Raw genomic sequence first — 22,622 nt, forward strand, 5'->3', positions numbered from 1 at the left:
TAGGGCTTAGAAAACATCTTTTATAAAGTCCCTGCTTATAGTTACTCGGCACCCAACCCTGGGGGCACTTATGGCATACTGCAGGATGACATGTAAAAATAAGGTAGCTTCAGACTTTGGAAGTGCTTTCAATTACAAAGTCGAATTTGGGGTTAACTTTAACTTAAAAGCAGCCAGCAAGGGAGGCCTCCCTTTAAAATGACACTGGGCACCCCAGCAGTGCAACTATGGGTGTACTATCTGTGCTGGGGTCCCTAAACCTACATGCCCTACCATATATTAGGGACTTATTGGTAGGCTGATACAGCCAATTATAATCAGCCTAATTTGCATATTCCAATTTACACAGAGCACTGGCCCTGGTCAGAAGTTCCCATGGTACAGTCAGTCAACCACCAGTATCAGTCAAAGTTTGGAGGGGACCAGGGCAAAAAAAAAAAGGAGGACTTTCCTACACTGGTCATTACAAGGTCCCCAGCTACACGATGGATTCACGGACAATAGGTATGTTTGGTATCAACCATCTCGTATTAATAAACCCTCAATGAATCCAGTGATGGATTTATTTATATATGCACTCAGAGGGCTCCTTAGAGGTGTCCCCTGAAAACCTACCAACTCCTACTGTGGGCACTGACTGGTCAAAACCAGTACAGCCACCTTAGAGTTCTGGCCCCTGGAGGTGAGAGCCAATGCTCTTTGAGGGCTCAGAACAGAGGCCTGCTCTAGGCAGAGGTGTGACGACCTCTCCCAAGCAGCAAAGACATTTCAGTGCAGGGAGCTTCAAATGCCTTGACACCTTTAAAATGTGACCCAGGCCTCTCCAAATGGTGGAGAAGGCCAACACCTAGTTCCTGACCCCACTTTTGGAAGCAACACTGGCGGAAAATAGATGACATTACGAGGAGTGCCCACTTCATGCCAGTCCAACATCTAGGGTGTTAGAGCTGAAGTGGACACTACCTTTTACATTCCTCCATCCTGTATGGAAGGAATTAAGCCAACAGGGTTAGGGCTATGCTACTTCCCAGAGGAACTGGTCAACATAGAAGTTGTCCAAGCAAAGAAGACTGAAGACACCAACTGACTTTGTCCCAGCCCTTCTGGCCTGTCTGCAGCCTTCCAAAAACCTGCACCCAGAAGACGACTGTCCTGCAGCCCAGCAACCTCCAAAGCCTTGGGAGGACTGACTGCCATTCAAAAACATCCAAGAACTCCCGTGGACAGCGGACCTGTCCAAAGGAAACCATCTCTAAGGAGGAAATCTACCTGAGGAGCTGTAAAACCGCTGCCTGGACCCACCTCTGCACCAGACGTCCTCGACCCGAGTCTAAGTGGCCCACCAGTCCAGTGAAGGCTCCCCATCGCTTCTGACCAAAAGTCCACCATGGGCAGACCCCTGTTGGACTCCACCGGTACGCCTGCAGGCTAAATCCGAGGACTCCCCTGACCATGACCGGTAAGCGGTTTGACGCCAAAAGAAACTTCTGTACCCAGAGCCCCTGGGCCCTGGGGTGCTGGACCGTTGGTGTTCCTACGACCCCTGGTATTGCTACTTACCTGAGCAGCTGTGGGTTGACCTTTCCTGGTCTCCTTGCCAGAGCCTGCAGGCTGTTTCTAAGAGTGATCCCCTGCACTGAATAACATTGGTCAACCGATGCTGTGCTGCCACACTGCACCCGGACGCCCCTGTGGATGTAAGATTGGTGCTCCCTTGCGAGCCAGCGTCCTTTGGTTTGGAAGGCTGCGGTTTCATCAGCGCTGAGGGAGATGGGAGTCAGCTGCCGGATCAGTAGCAAGGGTCAGGTCAATGTCAAAATATGCTCTTGGTCTGAGGAGGTGGAGGTCGATGCCAAGACTTTGCCTTTCTAGCAATCTTCAACAGCAGGTCAGAAAGAGGGGCTGGTTGTCAAATCAGACTTTCAGATCGAACCATGGCAAGAAGGCAAAGGTGGTCTAGCGAGTGGGGAAGCCACAGATATCTTGAAGGGCTTGGGAGTCGGAGCAGGGGCCACAGTACTTACATGCTGGGCAGATGGTATTTCCTGCATTTCCAAATTCACATCGAAGTCAGAGCAGGAGCTATCCTTGATCTAGAAGGCCTCCTCTTCCTGTGCGTGTTCCTGGCCGAAGAGGTCGGGAGTGATGTCCGAGGCCTTCTGCGACATTGAGCAGACGAGCTCTTTGGTCCCGAAGGGTCGTCTTTGATCGAAATGACTTGCAGGCATCACAATCTCTTTGTGGTCCGGTGAAAAGAATGCACACAAGGTGTTGATCAGTGTGCAGATATTTTGAGTGACCACAAGGGCAGAATCTGAAGGGTGAGAGTTCTATCAGTAGGAATGCATTTTCGATGGAGCTGGTGGCACTCGGAAAGGTAGGACAGAATGTGCAGTACCCAGATTCTAAGGAGCCCAAATCGACGAATTTTGTGAGAAGTGCAGAAGTGGAAAAGCGTAATCGAAAACACCATCAGGGACAGTAAAGAACCGAAGAAATGTACCCAAGTCTAAGCACGGAGCAGAGAGAGACACGTCCAAACCAGAAGGCGGAGAGAAAAACAAACAATGGAGTTGATGCCCATGAACAATATCACGGAGATGAGGGGTCATTCGACCTTGTGACGTGAAAGACTTCTCTGAAGAAAAACAACTTGAACAACTCTGGACTCAACACTAGATGGAAGGCGTATGCAGAGCATGTCTATCTACAACCAGACATGCCATCGAACACATATGCATATCCCTGACCTGCAAAGAGACTACAACTATAGCCTTTATAAAGACACAAGAAAACGAGGTTAGGCAGAAAGGCACAGTAAACTGAAAGCAGCTTGACCCCCACCACAACACAACAAAGCAAAGATACTTCTTGTGGCACAGCAGCACCGGCAATATAAAAGTATGTGACCTGTGGGTCTAGGAAGACCATCCAGTCCTTGGGATCCAAAGTTAGCAGAACCTGAGCAATTGTCAACATTATAAGCTTTTTTTTATTTTTTAAACAAGTTCAAGAGACGAAGGTCTAAACTAGGTCTCAGTACAGAGTGCAACGCTGCAGTCCTCTCACGGTCCCACTACCAGTTTGATAGTCCATTTGGACAGTAACATCACTTCTGGACAGAATGGTGGTGTTATCAGACTACCTTGGACAGGAGGAATGTGTGGAGGACCGCCCAGAAAAAAAACAAGGCATAACCAATGAGGATGTTTTAGAGAACACAAGCAAGACTGGAAAATCTGGATTCTAGCACCCTCAGTCTCAAAGTGAGGTTGCAGCAGAGCCAAGTGTAGAGGACAACTAGGAATGTTGATGTTTTTTTAGTTGACCTTTGTAGGAAAATGCCTCTCTTGGCATGGTTACCCCCTAACTTTTTGCCTTATGTTGATGCTAGTTATGATTTAAAGTGTGCTGAGACCCTGCTAACCAGACCCCAGCAACTAAACTGTACCCTTGTCTTCACAACTGGCACAGCCCTAGCACCCAGATAAGTCCCTTGTAAACGGTACCCCTGGTACCAAGGGCCCTGTGGCCAGGGAAGGTCTCTAAGGGCTGCAGCATGTATTCTGCCACCCTGGGAACCCTTCATTCAGCACGTGCACACTGCCTCACAGAGTGCCAGGCCCACAACCCACTGCCTGTGGCATAGGTAAGTCACCCCTCTAGCAGGCCTTACAGCCCTAAGGCAGGGTGCACTGTACCACAGGTGAGGGCATAGTTGAATGAGCACTATGCCCCTACAGTGTCTAAGCCAATTCTTAGACACTAAGTGCTGGGTAGCCATAAACAGTATATGGTCTGGGGGTTTGTCAAACACAAACTCCACAGTTCCAGAATGGCTACACTGAATACTGGAAAGTTTGTTATCAAATTTCTCAGCACAATAAATCCACACAGAGGGTATCTTAGAGATGCCCTTTGTATACCAGCCCAACTAATAGTGCTAGGCTTACCGGTTTCTTCCAGGCTGCCACATAATGAAAATGTCACTTACCCAGTGTACATCTGTTCGTGGCATTAGTCGCTGCAGATTCACATGTTTGGCACAGTCCGCTGCCTGGTGTTGGGCTTGGAGTATTACAAGTTGTTTTTCTTTGAAGAAGTCTTTTTTGGTCACGGGACCGAAGGACTCCTCCCTCTTCGGCTCCATTGCGCATGGGCGTCGACTCCATCTTAGATTGTTTTCCCCGCAGAGGGTGAGGATGGAGTTGTTTGCTATAAATAGTGCCCATGCAATGGAGTGAATATGTATGTACGTTAAGAGTTTATAATAATTATTTACAAATGTACAAATGTTTAAGATTTAAGATCTACTTCTAAACGGCTACAGGCTTCCCGGGGAGGCGGGAGGGTACATGTGAATCTGCAGCGACTAATGCCACGAACAGATGTACACTGGGTAAGTGACATTTTCAGTTCGATGGCATATGTTGCTGCAGATACACATGTTTGGCATAGACTATAAAGCAGTTACCTCCCCTAAAAGCGGTGGTTTAGCCTGTAGGAGTTGAAGTAGTTTGGAATGATGTTCTTAGTACAGCTTGGCCCACTGTAGCTTGTTGTGCATTTAGTACGTCTACACAGTAGTGTTTAGTAAACGTATGAGGCGTAGACCAGGTTGCAGCCTTACATATTTCGCTCATAGGAATGTTTCCTAGAAAGGCCATTGTAGCACCTTTCTTTCTGGTTGAGTGTGCCTTTGGTGTAATAGGCAATTCTCTTTTGGCTTTAAGATAGCATGTTTGAATACATCTGACTATCCATCTAGCAATGCCTTGTTTAGAGATTGGATTTCCTATGTGTGGTTTTTGAAAAGCTATGAACAGTTGTTTTGTTTTCCTGATTAGCTTTGTTCTGTCAATGTAGTACATTAGTGCTCTTTTGATGTCTAATGTATGTAGTGCCCTTTCAGCCACGGAATTTGGTTGTGGGAAGAACACTGGCAATTCTACTGTTTGATTTAAATGGAATGGTGAGATTACTTTTGGCAGAAATTTTGGATTTGTTCTTAGAACTATTTTATTTTTGTGTATTTGAATAAATGGTTCTTGTATGGTAAATGCCTGTATTTCACTTACTCTTCTGAGGGATGTGATTGCAATGAGAAATGCGACTTTCCAGGTTAGATATTGCATTTCACAGGAATGCATGGGTTCGAAAGGTGGACCCATGAGTCTTGTTAAGACGATGTTAAGGTTCCATGAAGGAACTGGTGGTGTTCTTGGTGGTATAATTCTTTTTAGCCCTTCCATGAATGCTTTAATAACTGGTATTCTAAATAGAGACGATGAATGAGTAGTTTGTAGGTAAGCAGATATTGCTGCGAGGTGTATTTTTATAGATGAAAAAGCGAGATTCGCTTTTTGCAAATGTAGTAAGTATCCTACTATGTCTTTTGTAGAGGCATGTAATGGTTGTATTTGATTGGTATGGCAGTAGTAAACAAATCTTTTCCACTTAGATGCATAGCAGTGTCGAGTGGAAGATTTTCTAGCTTGTTTTATGACCTCCATGCATTCTTGTGTGAGGTCTAAGTGTCCGAATTCTAGGATTTCAGGAGCCAAATTGCCAGATTCAATGATGCTGGGTTTGGATGCCTGATCTGTTGTTTGTGTTGTGTTAACAGATCTGGTCTGTTGGGTAGTTTGACATGCGGTACTAGTGAAAGGTCTAGTAGAGTTGTATACCAAGGTTGTCTTGCCCATGTGGGTGCTATCAGTATGAGTTTGAGTTGGTTTTGACTCAACTTGTTTACTAGATATGGAAGGAGAGGGAGAGGGGGAAAAGCGTATGCAAATATCCCTGACCAACTCATCCATAGAGCATTGCCTTGTGATTCGCGGTGTGGGTACCTGGATGCGAAGTTTTGGCATTTTGAGTTTTCTTTTGTTGCGAACAAATCTATCTGGGGTGTTCCCCAAATTTGAAAGTACTTGTTCAGAACTTGGGGGTGAATTTCCCATTCGTGGACTTGTTGGTGGTCTCGCGAAAGGTTGTCTGCTAGTTGGTTTTGTATTCCTGGAATAAATTGTGCTATTAGGCGAATGTTGTTGTGAATCGCCCACTGCCATATTTTTTGTGTTAGGAGGCACAATTGTGTTGAGTGTGTTCCTCCTTGTTTGTTTAAATAATACATTTTTGTCATGTTGTCTGTTTTGACAAGAATGTATTTGTGTGTTATTATGGGTTGAAAGGCTTTTAACGCTAGAAATACTGCTAACAGTTCTAGGTAATTGATATGAAATTTTGTTTGGTGTATATCCCATTGTCCTTGAATGCTGTGGTGATTGAGGTGTGCTCCCCACCCTGTCATGGAAGCATCTGTTGTTATAACGTATTGAGGCACTGGTTCCTGAAATGTCCGCCCTTTGTTTAAATTTTTGCTGTTCCACCATAGAAGCGAGAGGTATGTTTGGCGGTCTACCAACACCAGATCTTGAAGTTGACCCTGTGCCTGTGACCATTGTGATGCTAGGCACTGTTGTAAGGGTCGCATGTGTAGTCTTGCGTTTGGGACAATGGCTATGCATGATGACATCATGCCTAGAAGTTTTAGCACAAATTTTGCTTGTATCTTTTGGTTTGGAAACATAGCACTTATTACCTTGTGGAATGCCTGCACTCTTTGTGGACTTGGAGTGGCAATTCCCTTTGATGTGTTGTTGGTTGCTCCTAGATATTGTTGTGTCTGACACGGTTCTAGGTGTGATTTTGTATAGTTGATGGAAAACCCCAGTTTGTGAAGGGTTTGTATGACATATGTGGTGTTGTTTGCGCATTTTTTTACTGTGTTGGTCTTGATTAGCCAATCGTCTAGGTAAGGGAACACATGTATCTGTTGTCTCCTGATGTGTGCTGCTACTACTGCTAGACATTTTGTGAACACTCTTGGTGCAGTTGTTATTCCGAATGGCAACACTTTGAATTGGTAATGTATTCCTTTGAATACGAACCTTAGGTACTTTCTGTGAGAAGGGTGTATTGGTATATGAAAGTACGCATCCTTTAGGTCTAATGTGGTCATGTAATCTTGCTGTTTGAGCAGTGGAATGATGTCTTGTAGTGTGACCATGTGAAAATGGTCCGATATGATGTAGGTATTTAGTGTCCTGAGATCTAATATTGGTCTTAATGTTTTGTCTTTTTTTGGAATTAGAAAGTACAGGGAGTAAACTCCTGTGTTTTTTTGTTGTACTGGTACTAACTCTATTGCATCCTTTTGCAGTAGTGCTTGAACTTCTAGTCCTAAAAGTTCTAAATGTTGTGGTGACATTTTGCGTGTTTTGGGAGGGATGTTTGGTGGGAATTTGTGGAATTCTATGCAATAGCCATGTTGGATTATTGCTAATACCCAATTGTCTGTTGTAATCTGTTGCCAAGATTGGTAGAATTGGCTTAGTCTTCCCCCTACTGGTGTTGAGTGAAGGGGTTGCGTGACTTGAAAGTCACTGTTTAGGTGGAGGTGTTTTTGGAGTCTGGAATCTTCCCCTACTCCTTGGGAATTGACCCCCTCTATATCCCCTGAAACCTCCCCTTTGGAATGAACCCTGATATGGTGTGGTTCTTGTTTGTTGGCTGGTGGTGTCTGTGGGTTGGCCACGAAACCCCCCTCTAAATGGAGTTTTTCTAAAAGAGCCTCTGCTCTGCGGGGAGTAGAGTGTGCCCATGGCTTTGGCCGTGTCTGTGTCCTTTTTAAGTTTTTCAATGGCTGTGTCCACTTCAGGGCCAAAAAGTTGTTTTTCGTTGAAGGGCATATTAAGGACAGCCTGCTGGATTTCAGGTTTGAAGCCTGAAGTGCGGAGCCAAGCGTGTCTCCTTATGGTGACAGCAGTGTTGACTGTTCTCGCTGCAGTATCGGCTGCGTCCAGTGAAGAGCGGATTTGATTGTTTGAGATCGTTTGTCCCTCTTCAACTATTTGCTGCGCCCTTTTTTGGTATTCTTGGGGAAGATGGTCTACGAGAAGTTGCATCTCATCCCAGTGTGCGCGGTCATATCTGGCCAGTAGCGCTTGAGAATTTGCGATGCGCCACTGGTTGGCTGCCTGTGATGCTACTCTTTTTCCTGCCGCATCAAATTTTCTGCTTTCTTTGTCCGGAGGTGGGGCGTCGCCAGATGTATGGGAATTTGCTCTTTTGCGAGCTGCCCCTACTACTACGGAGTCAGGTGGTAACTGCAAAGTAATAAACACTGGGTCTGTGGGTGGTGGTTTGTATTTTTTATCCACCCTTGGGGTGATGGCTCTTGATTTTACGGGCTCTTCAAAAATTTGTTTTGCGTGCCGTAACATCCCTGGTAGCATTGGGAGACATTGATATTGGCTATGTGTAGCCGAGAGGGTGTTAAATAAAAAATCATCCTCTATAGGATCGGAATGCAGTTGGACATTGTGGAATTCTGCAGCCCTAGCCACCAGTTGCGAGAATGAGGTACTGTCCTCTGGCGGTGACGGCTTTGTGGGGTATGAATCTGGATCATTGTCCGGCACTGGGGTGTCGTATAGGTCCCAAGCGTCTTGATCCTGATTATCTTGACTTATGGTAGTTTGCGCTGGTGAGTGCATTTGTGGCTGTGTTTGTGCCAGCGATGCCTGTTGTGGTGGAGAGGGCGGAGGCGTGACTTTTTTAACCACTTTGGCTTGTGGTTGTGCGTCATCCTTGAGGAGACCGATCCTTCTTTTCCTCATTATTGGGGGAAGGGTTGATATCTTCCCTGTGTCTTGCTGGATGTACAGTCTCTTTTGTGTGTAGTCTGATTCTACACTTTGGAGCTCTTGTCCAAATCTGTGCATCTGGCCACTTATTCCTTGTTCCTCTGTGTAGGATGAAGGTGTGGAAATTTTCGGCGCCGAGAGAGAATCTTTTTTCGGCTTCGGCACCAACAGAATTTTTGTTCCTTTCGGCATGGAGTCTCGGTGCCGATGTTTTTCGGTGCCGGTATCTTGTTTTTGTCTCTCGGAGCCGCTATCTCGGCTCCGAGGTTGCTCCATGGCGGTCCCTCGACCGGAGTCGGGTGTCTTCGCTATGGGCGTGCCCTTTTTCGGCGCCTTCGACGGGTCGCCTGTTTTATGGGTCGAGCCATGGCCTGTTGGCAGTGGCGTCCCCTGGGCTTTCGTTTTCTCGATGGTTTTACTTTGACGTCTTACTCCCAGTTTGTTGCTGTTGTTCGACGTCGGAGTCTCCGGATTCTGAGTCCGGAACCGAGAATGTTTCCTCTTCGTCGTCGAAACGTTGTTTTGTCGGCGTGGACGCCATTTGTAGACGCCTGGCTCTTCGGTCCCGGAGTGTTTTTCTGGACCGGAAGGCTCGACAGGCCTCACAGGTATCCTCCTTGTGCTCGGGGGACAAGCACAAGTTACAGACCAAGTGCTGATCTGTATAAGGATACTTACTGTGACATTTTGGGCAGAAACGGAACGGGGTCCGTTCCATCGGCTTCGATGTCGCACGCGGTCGGGCCGACCAGGCCCCGATGGGGGAATCGAAGCTACCCCAAAGTCTTCCGATGATCGGTGTCGATGTACCTAACTATCCCGATACCGAACGGAACAATACCGACGCTTTCTTCCGAGATTCTGACTAACTTTCCGAACCGAAACACGGAGCGAAAAGGAATACGTCCGAACCCGACAGCGGAAAAAAACAATCTAAGATGGAGTCGACGCCCATGCGCAATGGAGCCGAAGAGGGAGGAGTCCTTCGGTCCCGTGACCAAAAAAGACTTCTTCGAAGAAAAACAACTTGTAATACTCCGAGCCCAACACCAGGCAGCGGACTGTGCCAAACATGTATCTGCAGCAACATATGCCATCGAACAGATGGGTTTCTGGCCACATGGGGTGAGTGCCTTTGTCACTCTGTGGCCAGGAACAAAGCCTGTGCTGGGTGGAGGTGCTTCACCCCTCCCCCTCCAGGAACTGTAACACCTGGTGGTAAGCCTCAAAGGCTCAAGCCTGGTGTTAGAGCCCCAGGGCACTCCAGCTAGTGGAGATACCCGTCCCCGAACAAAGCCCCCACTTTTGGTGGCAAGTCCGGAGAAGTCAATGAGAAAAACAAGGAGTAACCCTCCAGTCAGGACAGCCCCTAAGCCCCTGCCTTAGGACATCATCCATCTTGTTTTGGAGGATTCCCCCCAATAGGATTAGGGATGTGCCCCCCTCCCCACAGGAAGGAGGCACAGAGAGGGTGCAGCCACCCTCCAGGACAGTAGCCATTGGCTTCTGCCCCAGACCTAAAGACACCCCTAAACTGAGTATTTAGGGGCGACCCTGAACCAAGGAAACCAGATTCCTGACGACTTGAAACAAGAATGACTGCTGACCTGAAAGCATTGCAGAGACGACAAATGACTTGGCCCCAGCCCTACCAGCCTGTTTCCAGACTCAAAGAACCTGCACAGTGACGCATCCAGCGGGACCAGCAACCTCTGAGGACTCAGAGGAATGCCCTGCTACCAAAGGACCAAGAAACTCCAGTGGACAGCGGCTCTGTCCAAGAAACAACCATCTTTAAAGGGACTCCAGCCTTACTCTGGAAGTGTGAGTCCCCCACACTCTGCACCCGACACCCCCGGCTCGTGTCTAGAAGAACCAACACTGCACAGAGGACCCCCAGGCGGCTCCCACAACGTGGACACCCTAAGACGACCTCCCTGCACCCCCACAGTGATGCCTGCAGAGAGAATCCAGGCCCCCGTGACCGTGACTGCCCGGTAACAAAGAACCCGACGCCTGGGAAAAGCACTGCACCCGCAGCACCCTGGCCTGAGTGAAACCAACCACTGGTGCAGGAGTGACCAGCAGGCGGCCCTCATCCTTGCCCAGTTTGTGGCTGACTGGGAAGCCCCCCGTGCCCTGCCTGCATCGCTAGAGTAAACCCCCCGCCCCCCTGTCTCTCCATTGACTCCTACCTGAATCCCGGCACTGACTTCACACACTGCACCCAGAATGGAACCAGAGCACCCCTATTCTCCATAGGCGCCTATGCTATTTGGGCCCTACTTTGACCTCTGCACCTGACCGGCCCTGTGTTGCGGGCACTGGGTGTTTGGGGTTAACTTGAACCCCCCCACCGGTGGCCTGCCTATGTCCCAGAGACTGAACTTGTAAGTGCTTTACTTACCTGAAAAACTAACAAATACTTACCTCCCACAGGAATTTTGATTTTTGCACAGTGTCCACTTTTAAAATAGCTATTTGCCATTTTTGCCAAAACTGTGTACATTACTGTTTTAATTCAAAGTTCCATATTTACCTATGCCAAGTGCCTTACAATTTATGTACTTACTTGAATTCCGAATCTTGTGGTTCTAAAATAAAGAAAATAATATTTTTCTATATATAAAAATCTAATGGCCTGGAGTTAAGTCTGAGTGTGTGATCATTTATTGCCTGTGTTTGTGTATTCAACAAACGCTTAACACTACCCTATGATAAGCCTACTGCTCAACCACACTAACACAAAAATGAACATTAGTATTATCTAATTTTGCCACTATCAACCTCTAAGGGGAACTCTTGGATTATGTGCACATTATCGCTCACTTTGAGATAGTATATACAGAGCCAACTTCCTAGAAACTTGGCACCACCCATAACTCTGCCACCACAAAGTCTGTTTGGAGTTGCTCTTTGGGCCATTGCGGACAACATGACAGTCCCCTTGAGAATCCTCAAATTCCTGTATGGTTGATGAAACTAGCGGGAAGGTAGAAATAACCACAGTGAGAGGGCCTAACTCGGCTACCTTCAAATTTCTCAAGCTGCACCAGCCTTCTCACCAAGCTGAGATCTATCAAACATGCATGTTCATTGTGGAGGCATGGATGTCCCTGAATCTCCAGTGGAACAGAGCCACCATCCAATCTATCTATTGTTGATCTACTGGTACATACAGATCAGGCATTAGAACGTCCAGTGCAGAACATAAAATGTACTTTGTAGCATCCTGACCTTTATGCACTCAAACAGGGCCAAAAATACTTTGCATGCTGTGTCTCAAAGGGTGTGTGTGGAACGCTCAGAAGGCAAATTAAGTTCAAGAAGTGTAATGCCAAGCTAGCAAAACAAAATACTTTTTTACAACCATAGCTATGATACTTTGACTCTTTCAAGGGAAGTGGACAGAAATAATTCATATTACATTTACTGGTAGAAGCCTTTACTACAAAGCCTTGCCAGAGTCTAGAGTCGCTGAAAGTCAACAAGCACTCAACGTAGGAGGCCCAGGTTACAAGCTTTGTGAGATTAGCCTTAATCTCTTCTGTGAGGTGTGTTTATTCTATGGTATCCACAGCTAAGCGAACGACCAGAGAAAAGGACACCTTAAGCGTTTGCCTTAGTAATTGTTTATTTAAACAGAGGACAGCCCCTGGCTGAAGGTGGCTGGAGATCAGAAGACTGAGTCTGTGACTGACCTGCAGCTGGTACAATCTTGATTGTAGCTGTTGCTGATAGAACCCAAGGTGTCAGGATCTACAGCAGAAGAGTGAGGTGCAGCCTGGCACCGACGGTAGAAAGGGATGACCATCTGGGGATCACTTAGTTCAGGAGAAGGGTGGGACCCTCATGCCAAAAAAGGTTCATGGGGCTGGAAGAGGCATGAGCAGGAGCCACAATAAACCTGAAAATACGCAGCAAGGCATATCTGAAGGCTGCAGTCTGCTGTACAGCAGATGAGGGCCAAGTGAACTGTGGATGTCCCTACTCCAAATTCACACAGGGTAAGAGTCAGACACCAGAGTCTGGATCATGTGACAGGAGTACCAAATATGTCTTCTTGCCCTGTATTCCTCAGCATTTGGACAAAGATAAGCTACCAGGGTGCTGCTTGTTTTTCTTCCTTGACTGGTCCTTGGACTCGTCTGTTGACCTTGCCTTAGACCTCTCTGGGTAGAACTAACAAAATGGACAAAAACTGCACTACCTGTTATGTGTTAAGATGTGGCCCTTTCTTTCTCAATTGGCATTCAGATTAATGAAATAACATTGAGTCATGCCTGGTCCTGAGGCACAACCAACAGACATTGTGAGGGTCAGTAACCGATATCAGCTTCAGGCAGGCCTGGCACTGCTTGAAATTTGTCAGCTTCATAGGTGGCAACACACCTGTACACTGCCAAAGTTAGTTAAATAATTTACCACATTGGTAAAAACTGAAAGAATTCAGAGCAAAGCACCAAATGTGCGACTTCAGGAATGATACAAAGGAACTGACACATGTGTACAGGGGTGGTGCCATTATGCGCCTGCCATGTCAGTAGGCAGGAAAATGCCCTTTGGAGGCCAATGACACTACTCATTAGCATCAAGAAGCTATTGCAAGTGTTTCCATATCCAGCATGGCTCTTGGAACAATTTATAAAGTGAGGAACTGGATCATAGAAGCATCTAACAAAGGCTTATTTCTGATATAAATGCAGTCTCAAGATCCCTGAATGATGTCAAATCAATTGATCATTTTCAAGATCTTAAAAAAAAAAAAAAAAAAAAAAAGCCCACTTTCTTTGTTATATTAATTAAGTAATTTGTGGCTGGGTTATCTGTTAAAGAATCAGAACATAATGTAGCTGAAAAGTAAAAGGTGTAATTGTAAGCCTGTGTTCATGATGGCATAACTGTAGAATATAATTCAGTGATACAAATCTTGAAGTAAATGGAACTTACCTTTATCTACAATATGATCAAGGCCACCTAAAAGCCTCAGTTCTTCTTTAAACCAGTCACCTGCTCGTTTGGAGGTTAATGAAAGTAATGTCTCCATCGCCAAATGTCCCGTCTGTGGGGGAAAAACATACATATACACATTATGGCATGATTCGTTTTATTTGCAAACAAATCTGAAGCATACTGTTCCTTATCACCACTGAGCTTTACAACTCCAACTTTTTACTCAGAGAATCTTAAGAAATTAAAAAATGCTAAATTTAGACAATCAAATGCTGAAAAGAGGAAATGGTCAAGTTGTGAAGTGCTGTTAATTCCAGCTTACAGAAGAAAGTAGTTGTGATTCTTTTGATGAACAATTTAACATTCACAAAATCAAAACAATATTTTGGAATTCAATTATGATGTTGGCTTGGATAACTTTTCAATAGCTGAATGCTTCTGTAGTGTACTTGGCTTTTCTGTTCAGGATTTGTCAACTCAAGCAGCTAACATTTTATTGAAACAAGCATACATACTCTCAGCAGGAATGCATAGAAGCTGTCGAAGAGTTGTAAGAGCAGGTCCCCTATTAAACTTTGATACTAGAACATTTTCTGAATGCCGCAAGTCAATATATTTTGCTATGCTTGAATACTTCACAAAATCATACTTTTAGTACGGTTATAAGGAGTAATTATTGTTACACCTCTTTCGAGAGCAGATAGTTGAATCAGGACTTAAAAGGACTGGATGAGGACTGCATGAGTACCCACTTCCCTTTGAATATTCACCAACTAATGCTTGGTGAGAAGTAAGAACTAACCGATGTCTTCTTCAACTTCTGACACCCATGTACGCTATACAAGTATACATTGTAGCCGGGTGAAGACTAATTTCCTTATGGTTGGGTCCAAGCTGAGCTGGCATGGTTTGCAAAATAACAATGGAATGGGATGCAGCCCACAGTAATTGCCAGTGAATGCTATAAATTCAAGCATTCCACCCATAGCATATTTTCTGTTCTTTACCACTCTAACCCATGCCTTCTTTTTCCTGTTCAATAGAAATCCCCTTGTGTTTGGCAACACCAATGCTGAGCATTAAAGGCTAGTTCTCAAACCTGCTCCAAGAAGTCTCAGAAGTGGCTGGTGATCATCCCTTGTGTGCATTATGTCGTTTATGTATCCTCAGAGTTAAGGTCATGGCATGGTCTCCTTGTCCAGGCATGCCAGTAATCAGGTTTCCACAACTTTTTTGAGCAATTATTATTAGAGTATATCAACAAGCAATTGTTAAAGATGAGCCAAGCAGAGAATACAGCAAATTAAGTAGCAAAAGCCAGCCAGAAGATAGCACTTATAATATCAGCAATAGCATCTGAGACACAAAACCTTCCACTTCATCAGGTTCCAACAAAAAGTAAATATTATAATTTCTCCCTGCTTGAAGAAACCTCCTGAAGAGCGCCTTGAGAAAGTTAAAAACTGATTCCACTTTTGAAGAAACAGATGTTAAGAATATGGATGAAGTTTATGTTTTATTTAATTCTGATGGTAACTGGTTTTGGGACCATAAGGAAAAGTGCATCAACATAAGTACAAGATTAGCTAGATTAGATACTTGGGTGAACAAAAATCACTAAAATGAGATTATGTGCAGGCCTATGTAAATTTAACATCCCACCAAACAGTTGGTGGCCTAGCCACCAAGTGACCTTTCAGACTTTAAAAATCCCCTGGATCAGGTTCCACCTAGTACTTTGAAGTCAAAGCTTATCCAGTTACAAACTAGAACTGCGATATCAGATCCTTATAGTGCAAGGTATTTGCTAAATTAAGGTATGGACAAGATAAAAAGCTGGATACATTTTTGTGGATAACTGTAAAGATTTCGATGTAATTAGCTTTGACGATACATTCTTAGATATCACTGAAAATGTGCTTTTCAAGGGAGTACTTAGAGATATTGTCCAAAGGGTGGATACAAAACTAGTGTTTGACTTTTTGAGAATGCTAGCGTGGCTCTGACTGCTCAAGTAAGAATTCCAAATTTATGAGCACTGAGTCAAAGATGATCTTTGAGCTAAAAAAGGCTCAATAGCACAAGGTCTTGTTTGTACAAAGAATACTTTCAATGTCTTGATTATTTTCACAACAGTATTTAGATAATGTACTTTCGACAGAGCCAGGAGATCAACTGGTCTAATTATCAATCTGTTTCTACACCATCCTCCATTGCAGTCCAACATCAGTTAAGAAAAAGCCAAACATGCTACTCAGAAATCCAGGCTTTGACTGACATCAATTTCACCAAGGTAGAAAGAAGAGTTTGGAAGCAAAGTAGTAAAGTACAAATCACTTACCTTCCTAACTACTGTTCTAGCAGATACTCCACCTAAAGAACAGATTGCTTACCTTGTAAATGTTTTCTGGATTTCAGACTTGATCTAAATTCAAAGCACTACTCTTGCATGGCAGTAGGTGGCATTGTGCAGCTCTGCTAAGTCATTCCACTCCAGACGTGACAAGGGGAGCCACATATAAGCATCACCCATGCATGCTGACATCAGGTGCGTTCTTAGGCAGTGTACCCCCTCCGACCCAGAGGCTATTAGCAGATTGGCATGACCAGTATGCAGATCGTTTTTAGTTGGAAAAAGTTGAGTTCACAGTCTGTGGAGGCAGGAGGGTCGGTCATGAATCTACAGCTAGAGCATCCACCAAAAAGAGAATTACTGAAGCTAAGTAACTTGTTCTGCTGATGGATACTTATATTTGCAGTTACTTCACCTTGTAGATAGATACCATATCAGTATCTCCCTTTGTAGGTGATCTGTGAACCAGCTCAGACCAAGAGGTCCTGTAGGTCCAAGAGGGCAAAATGCCCCTATTGAATGGCCTGTCGAGGCATTAGTGATTTGTGAATCTGTTAGAATCCATTTTGAATTGCTTCGTTTCTTTTACACGTGTAAGTTTGAGCTTTTGTTGTCTCTGAACGCACTGTCTATCACATATGTTATCTTATGTATATTTGTTTAGGTAAAATAAGCCTGGTTCCACGCCATAGGTTTGCAGCTGGTTTCTTTCCCTAACTGGGGCACTGTACTCATTATAATTGTGTGTTCAAATAACTAACTGACCTCGGCTGTGGTATTTTGGGGAGGGAAAGGCTGATATCTATACCTTTGAACCACGTAATCCTTTGAAGGGTCTCAAGAATGTGGGGAGTCAGGCAGCTGCAGAAGGGAGGCAAGGACAAAGCTGGGAATGGAACCAGTGTGTGGAAACTGATTAACCCCTTAAAATATCTGTATGACGTATATCATTATTTACACATTTTATGTATCCTTTGATGTATGAGTATAAATATCACTGTTAAACGCTTTATGCTAGCACACTTTACTTCGGGCCTGGGATGCCAGTGGTAAACCTGTCCTCTTTGCTGCAGCAAAAATAAACAGACCTTTGGTCATTGATTTTTCACTCCGGCTCTCCGTGTCAAAAACTCCTTTGTAAATGCATTTGTAAGTATCTGCAAATATGTGCATTTGACAAATCAAATCAAATCAAATCATAAATATTTATAAAGCGCGCTACTCACCCGTGCGGGTCTCAAGGCGCTAGGGGGAAGGGGTTACTGCTGCTCGAAGAGCCAGGTCTTGAGTAGTCTCCGGAAAGCGGAGTGGTCCTGGGTGGTCCTGAGGATGGTGGGGAGGGAGTTCCATGTCTTGGCCGCCAGGTAGGAGAAGGACCTCCCACCCGCCATGGTGCGGCGGATGCGAGGGACGGCGGCGAGAGCGAGGTTGGCGGAGCGAAGAGGACGGGTGGGAGTGTAGAAGCTGAGGCGGCGGTTGAGGAGTTCGGGTCCCTTGTTGTGGAGGGCTTTGTGTGCGTGGGTGAGGAGTCGGAAGGTGATCCTTTTGCTTTGTTACCAGGCAGTCACAGACAGGGGGAGCCTCTGGATCCTCTCTGCAGGCGTTGCTGTAGGGGTGCGGGGGTCGCCTCTGGTTACTTACGGAGTTGCAGTCGCCTAGGAGTCCTCTCTGCAGTGTTAGTTCTCTGGAGCTCGAGCCGAGGGCGTCGGGTGCAGAGTGAGAAGTCTCATGCTTCCGGCGGGAAGGGAGAGTTGTTTCAAAGTTGTAAAAATGTTGCAGTTGGTGAACAGTGCCGCTTTTCTCTGGAGTTTCTTTGTCCTTCAGTTTCAGGGCAGTCCTAGTCGAGTCCTCAGAGGTCCCTGTCGGATGCATTGCTGTGCAGGTTGAGTCTGGAGATAGGCCAGTAGGGCTGGGGCCAAATCAGTTGTTGTCTCGGTCATCTCTGCAGTGTTTTCAGGTCAGCAGTCCATTGTGTAGGTTGCAGGAATCTGATTTCCTGGGTTCTGGGTCACCCCTAAATACTAAATTTAGTGGTGTGTTTAGGTCTGGGAGGCCAGTGGCTACACCCTCTTTATGCCTCCACCCTGATGGGAGGGGGCACACATCCCTAATCCTATTGGGGAATCCTCCAAACTCAAAATGGAGGATTTCTAAAGGCAGGGGTCACCTCAGCTCAGGACACCCTAGGGGCTGTCCTGACTGGTGGGTGACGACTCCTTGTTTTTCTCATTATCCTCTCCTGCCTTGCTGCCAAAAGTGGGGGCAGTGGCATCTCCACGAGCAATGATGCCCTGGGGTGCTGTAACAAAAGGCATGAGGCTTTGAGGCTCACCGCCAGATGTTACAGTTCCTGCAGGGGGAGGTGAGAAGTACCTCCACCCAGTACAGGGTTTGTTCATGGCCACAGAGTGGCAAAGGCACTCACTCCATGTGGCCAGAAACTCGTCTGGTTGTGGCATACCTGGTAGGTGGTAGTCAGTGTATTGAAGAGAAAATACTCTTCAATAGGGTAAATGTACATTTTTACGTTGCAATATGCAGTTGCCTGTGCGTTGACCTGCTGACATGAAGTTGCATCTTCAGGAGGTGACGGGCGTGCAGGGTATAAATCAGGGCCATTTCATAATATGGGATCTGGATCATATGAATCCCATGGGTCAATATCTTGTGGAATCTTGCCCAAGTTATCTCAAAGAGGTGGTGGCGAACCTTGTGGAGAAAACTGTGGCTCAATAATAGGTGGAGGAGATTGGGAAGGTGGCAGAGGAGTAAGAGAAAGCACAGGAGAGTGTGGTGTAGAAGGCCGAGGTCGAACTGGAGCTGTGTCCTTGTCTTTGGAGACCTTTTTAGGCAGAGCAGTGTCAAAGGTCTCCTGTAAAGTAAGTTTCCTCTTTCCTGTTACCTTTTAGATCGTCCATTTTTTCGAGGATTGGCTCCACTGGTGAAGCTGCTTCCGAGGTATGACTGGAGTCTCTTGAAGACAGAATCTTCAGTTCCTAAGTTTTCGAAGTGGACATCTTGTTTTGACTCAAAGCTGTCGGCTTTTGAAGCGGATGTGGAAGGCTTCTTGCTCAGAGCCAAAACGCTTGGATCTAAGGGTCGACTCGATCCCAAGGCTGTATGAGATTCTGCCAATCCAGGGGTGGATGCCGAAGATGACTTAGTATTAGCTATTTTGGGTGCCGAGCTAGAAGGCGGGGCATCCGAAGGTAACTTTCAGATCTGACCTTGGCCCGCAGGCAGTGGTGGACCGACAACCTGTTTGTGGGGATTCTTTAGTCTCTGAATGGGAGGTCAGGGCTGACTTTCGATGTCAGATTGAGCGTCCGACTCTGAAACTACTAGGGAGAAGGTCTCTTCATGTTTGATCTCCTGCTGTGCGTGCTCTTCTCCAAAAATGTGGAGTGTTGTCTGGTGTCTTTGATGCCATCTCCATTTGACGCGCTCTTCGGTTCCAGAGGTCTTCTTGGATCGAAAAGAAACAAGAGTCACAGGTTTCTTCCTCATGGTCCGGGGACAAGCACACATTACACACCGAAAGGGCAAAACCGAAATGGAGTCCGTTCCGTCAGCATTGCATATCCTGACACAACGTGGAGGAGTAGGCCAGATTTGGGCAGTAAGCTGACTCCTGACATAGAAATTTGGGTTGACTACGTTAGATAGTAAAAATGCAATCGAAATACAATACCGTCGCGGAAAGAAAGACGGAAAAAAATAATTTGGAATAGACCAAGCGGAGGAATACTGGAGCGGGAGGAACACATGTCCTAACCATACAGCGTAGAGAAAATCTAAGGGACTATGCTCATGCACAGTATTACCAAGAGGAGTCATTCGATCTTGTGACTCAAACATTCTTCGAACAAAAACAACTTGCAACACTCCAGACCAGACACTAGATGGTGAACTTATGTGAAGCAAGTGTATCTACAGCCAGACGCTATCGAACATACATTTTAGGCATATACCTTGCTGTAGACTACCCTAAACTGTAGCATATAACATTTCCAAAAAGCAACCTGGGTAGGAGCTCTAACGTAACAGCAAATTTGAATGGGTTGGGGGATAGGGGGTAGGGCTTAAAAAGTCACACTGGATTAATTTACTCTTAGAAAATGACCATCAGGATGCCAAAAACAAAACAAATACAACCATCATCTTTCCAGAGACTCTAAACTTACCGTAATATTTTCTAGATCAAGATGTTTGTTATGAACAGTTTCACATAGTTTTCTGATTTTTTCTTTAATTTTGTTCATATCCTTTTCATTTAACTGCATGGCATCTGGATCAATATCCATCTCCAAAAGCTTGATCATTAAATCAAGGCTAGCTCTGTCTAGATCCATATTCAAGCGATCTCTGCTCAAGATATACATTAGCGATGCTGTACAAAGAGCAAGATTCTAGAAAAGAAAAGAAAGGACATATGATTTTCAGTTCAGAAACTATGTAAACGTAGCTTCAAACCTAAATCAATGACATTTAGATAATGTGTAGCAAGTGGGAGAAGATGTCAAGAATAATTTCACTGTTGTTTTTTGTAAAGATTCTTGGGCCCAGATTTGACAACATCTAGCAAACTCTTCTAGAAAAAAGGCATGTTACTTGTTTTTGCAATAATAGAGGGTGGACTGGGCATACGTTTTAGGTAAGTAAAAGCAGTGATTTTCATTCTGAATTATCAGTCGAGCAGTAGGCTTATCAGAGGGTAGTGTTAAGCATTTGTTGTACACACACAGGCAATAAATGAGGAACACACTCAAAGACTTACTCAAGGCCAATAGGTTTTTATATTGAAAAATATATATTTTTAGTTAATTTTAAGAACCACAGGTTCCAGATTTACAGTAAACACTTTAAATGTAAGGTACTTCACCTAGATACTTTAGTAACTTTGAATGAAAACAATATCATGTACAGTCTTTGTAAAAATGGCAATACGCTATTTTCAAAGTGGACACAATACAAAAATCAACAGTTCCTGGGGGAGGTAAGTAAAACACTTACAAGTCTCAGTCCTGGGGCATAGGCAGCCCACAGTTGGAGGTTCAAGCAGCTCAGGGATAGTCAGGTGCAGAGGTCAAAGAGGTGCCCAAAACACATAGGTGCCTATGGAGAACAGGGGTGCTCCGGTTCCTGTTTGTCAGCAGGTAAGTACCTGCATCCTCGGGGGCAGACCAGGGGGGTTTTGAAGAGCACTAGAGGGCGGGGGGGGGGGGGGGGACAAGTAGGCACACAAAACACACCGTCAGCGGCACAGGGGCGGCCGGGTGCAGTGTGCAAAGCAGGAGTCTGGTTTTGTATAGGTTTCAATGGAGGGATCCGGGGGTCACTCTAGCGGTGCAGGCAGGCATTAGGGGGGGTGGGGGGCTTCTCGGGACAGCCACCACCTGGGCAAGGCAGGGGGTCACTCCTGCGTCGAAGTTCGGTTCCTTCAGGTTCTGGGGGCTGCGGGTGCAGTTTTGGTTCCAGGCATCGGGTCTCTTGTTACAGGCAGTCACGGTCAGGGGGAGCCTCTTGATTCTCTCTGCAGGCATCGCTGTGGGGGCTCAGGGGTGTCGTCTCTGGTTACTTATGGACTCGCAGTCGCCGGGGAGTCCTCCCTGAGGTTTTGGTTTTCTGCAGGTCAAGCCGGGGGCGTCGGGTGCAGAGTGTAGAGTCTCACGCTTCCGGCGGCAAACGTTAAGTCTTTGGAAGTTGCTTCTTTGTTGCAAAGAAGTAGCTGGTTCTGAACAGGGCCGCTGTTCACTGGAGTTTCTTGGTCCTGTAGTCCAGGGCAGTCCTCTGAGGCTCCAGAGGTCGCTGGTCCCTGTCGGATGCGTCGCTGGAGCAGGTTTTCGAAGTTGGAGACAGGATGGTAGGGCTGGGACCAAAGCAGTTGTCGTCTTCAACCTTCTCTGCAGGCTTGTAGGTCAGCAGTCCTTTCTTCAGGTTGCAGGAATCTGATTTCCTGGGATCTGGTGAGCCCCTAAATACTGAATTTAGGGGTGCGTTTAGGTCTGGGGGGCAGAGCCAATGGCTACTGTCCTCGAGGGTGGCTACACCCACTTTGTGCCTCCTCCCTGTGGGGAGGGGGGTCACATCCTTAATCATATTGGGGGAATCTTCCTAACTCAAGATGGAGGATTTCTCAAGGCAGGGGTCACCTCAGCTCAGGACACCTTAGGGGCTGTCCTGACTGGTGGGTGACGACTCCTTGTTTTATCTCCTCCAGCCTTGCCGCCAAAAGTGGGGGCAGTGGCCGGAGGGGCGGTGTAGGAAGTTGGCTCTGTATGCACTATTTCAAAGTAAGAAATAGCATGCACAGAGTCCAAGGGTTCCCCTTAGAGGCAAGATCGTGACAAAAAGAGATAATTCGAATGCTCTATTTTGTGGTAGTGTGGTCGAGCAGTAGGCTTATCAGAGGGTAGTGTTAAGCATTTGTTGTACACACACAGGCAATAAATGAGGAACACACACTCAAAGACAATTCCAGGCCAATAGGTTTTTGTATAGAAAAATATCTCTTTCCTTAGTTTATTTTAAGAACCACAGGTTCCAGATTTACAATCAATACTTTAAATGAAAGGTACTTCACTCAGGGATCACAGGGACTTTGA

The 22,622-nt window shown here is 45.8% G+C and overlaps 1 protein-coding gene across 4 annotated transcripts in view; it reads right to left on the minus strand.

Moving 5' to 3' along the window:
* The window catches only part of WAPL (WAPL cohesin release factor), a 769,297-nt gene that overhangs the window by 473,035 nt on the left and 273,640 nt on the right, over positions 1 to 22,622 (minus strand). For all 4 annotated transcript variants that reach the window (XM_069240591.1, XM_069240593.1, XM_069240590.1 and 1 more), the window contains exons 9-10: positions 20,202 to 20,426; positions 13,662 to 13,773 (exon numbers count right to left, since the gene is read on the minus strand). In XM_069240591.1, the coding sequence (XP_069096692.1) occupies positions 13,662 to 13,773; positions 20,202 to 20,426 (337 nt within the window). The remainder of the gene's footprint in view (positions 1 to 13,661; positions 13,774 to 20,201; positions 20,427 to 22,622) is intronic.

The sequence above is a fragment of the Pleurodeles waltl genome, chromosome 6 (assembly GCF_031143425.1).
Source record: "Pleurodeles waltl isolate 20211129_DDA chromosome 6, aPleWal1.hap1.20221129, whole genome shotgun sequence".
In the NCBI taxonomy this organism is placed as follows: Eukaryota; Metazoa; Chordata; class Amphibia; order Caudata; family Salamandridae; genus Pleurodeles; species Pleurodeles waltl.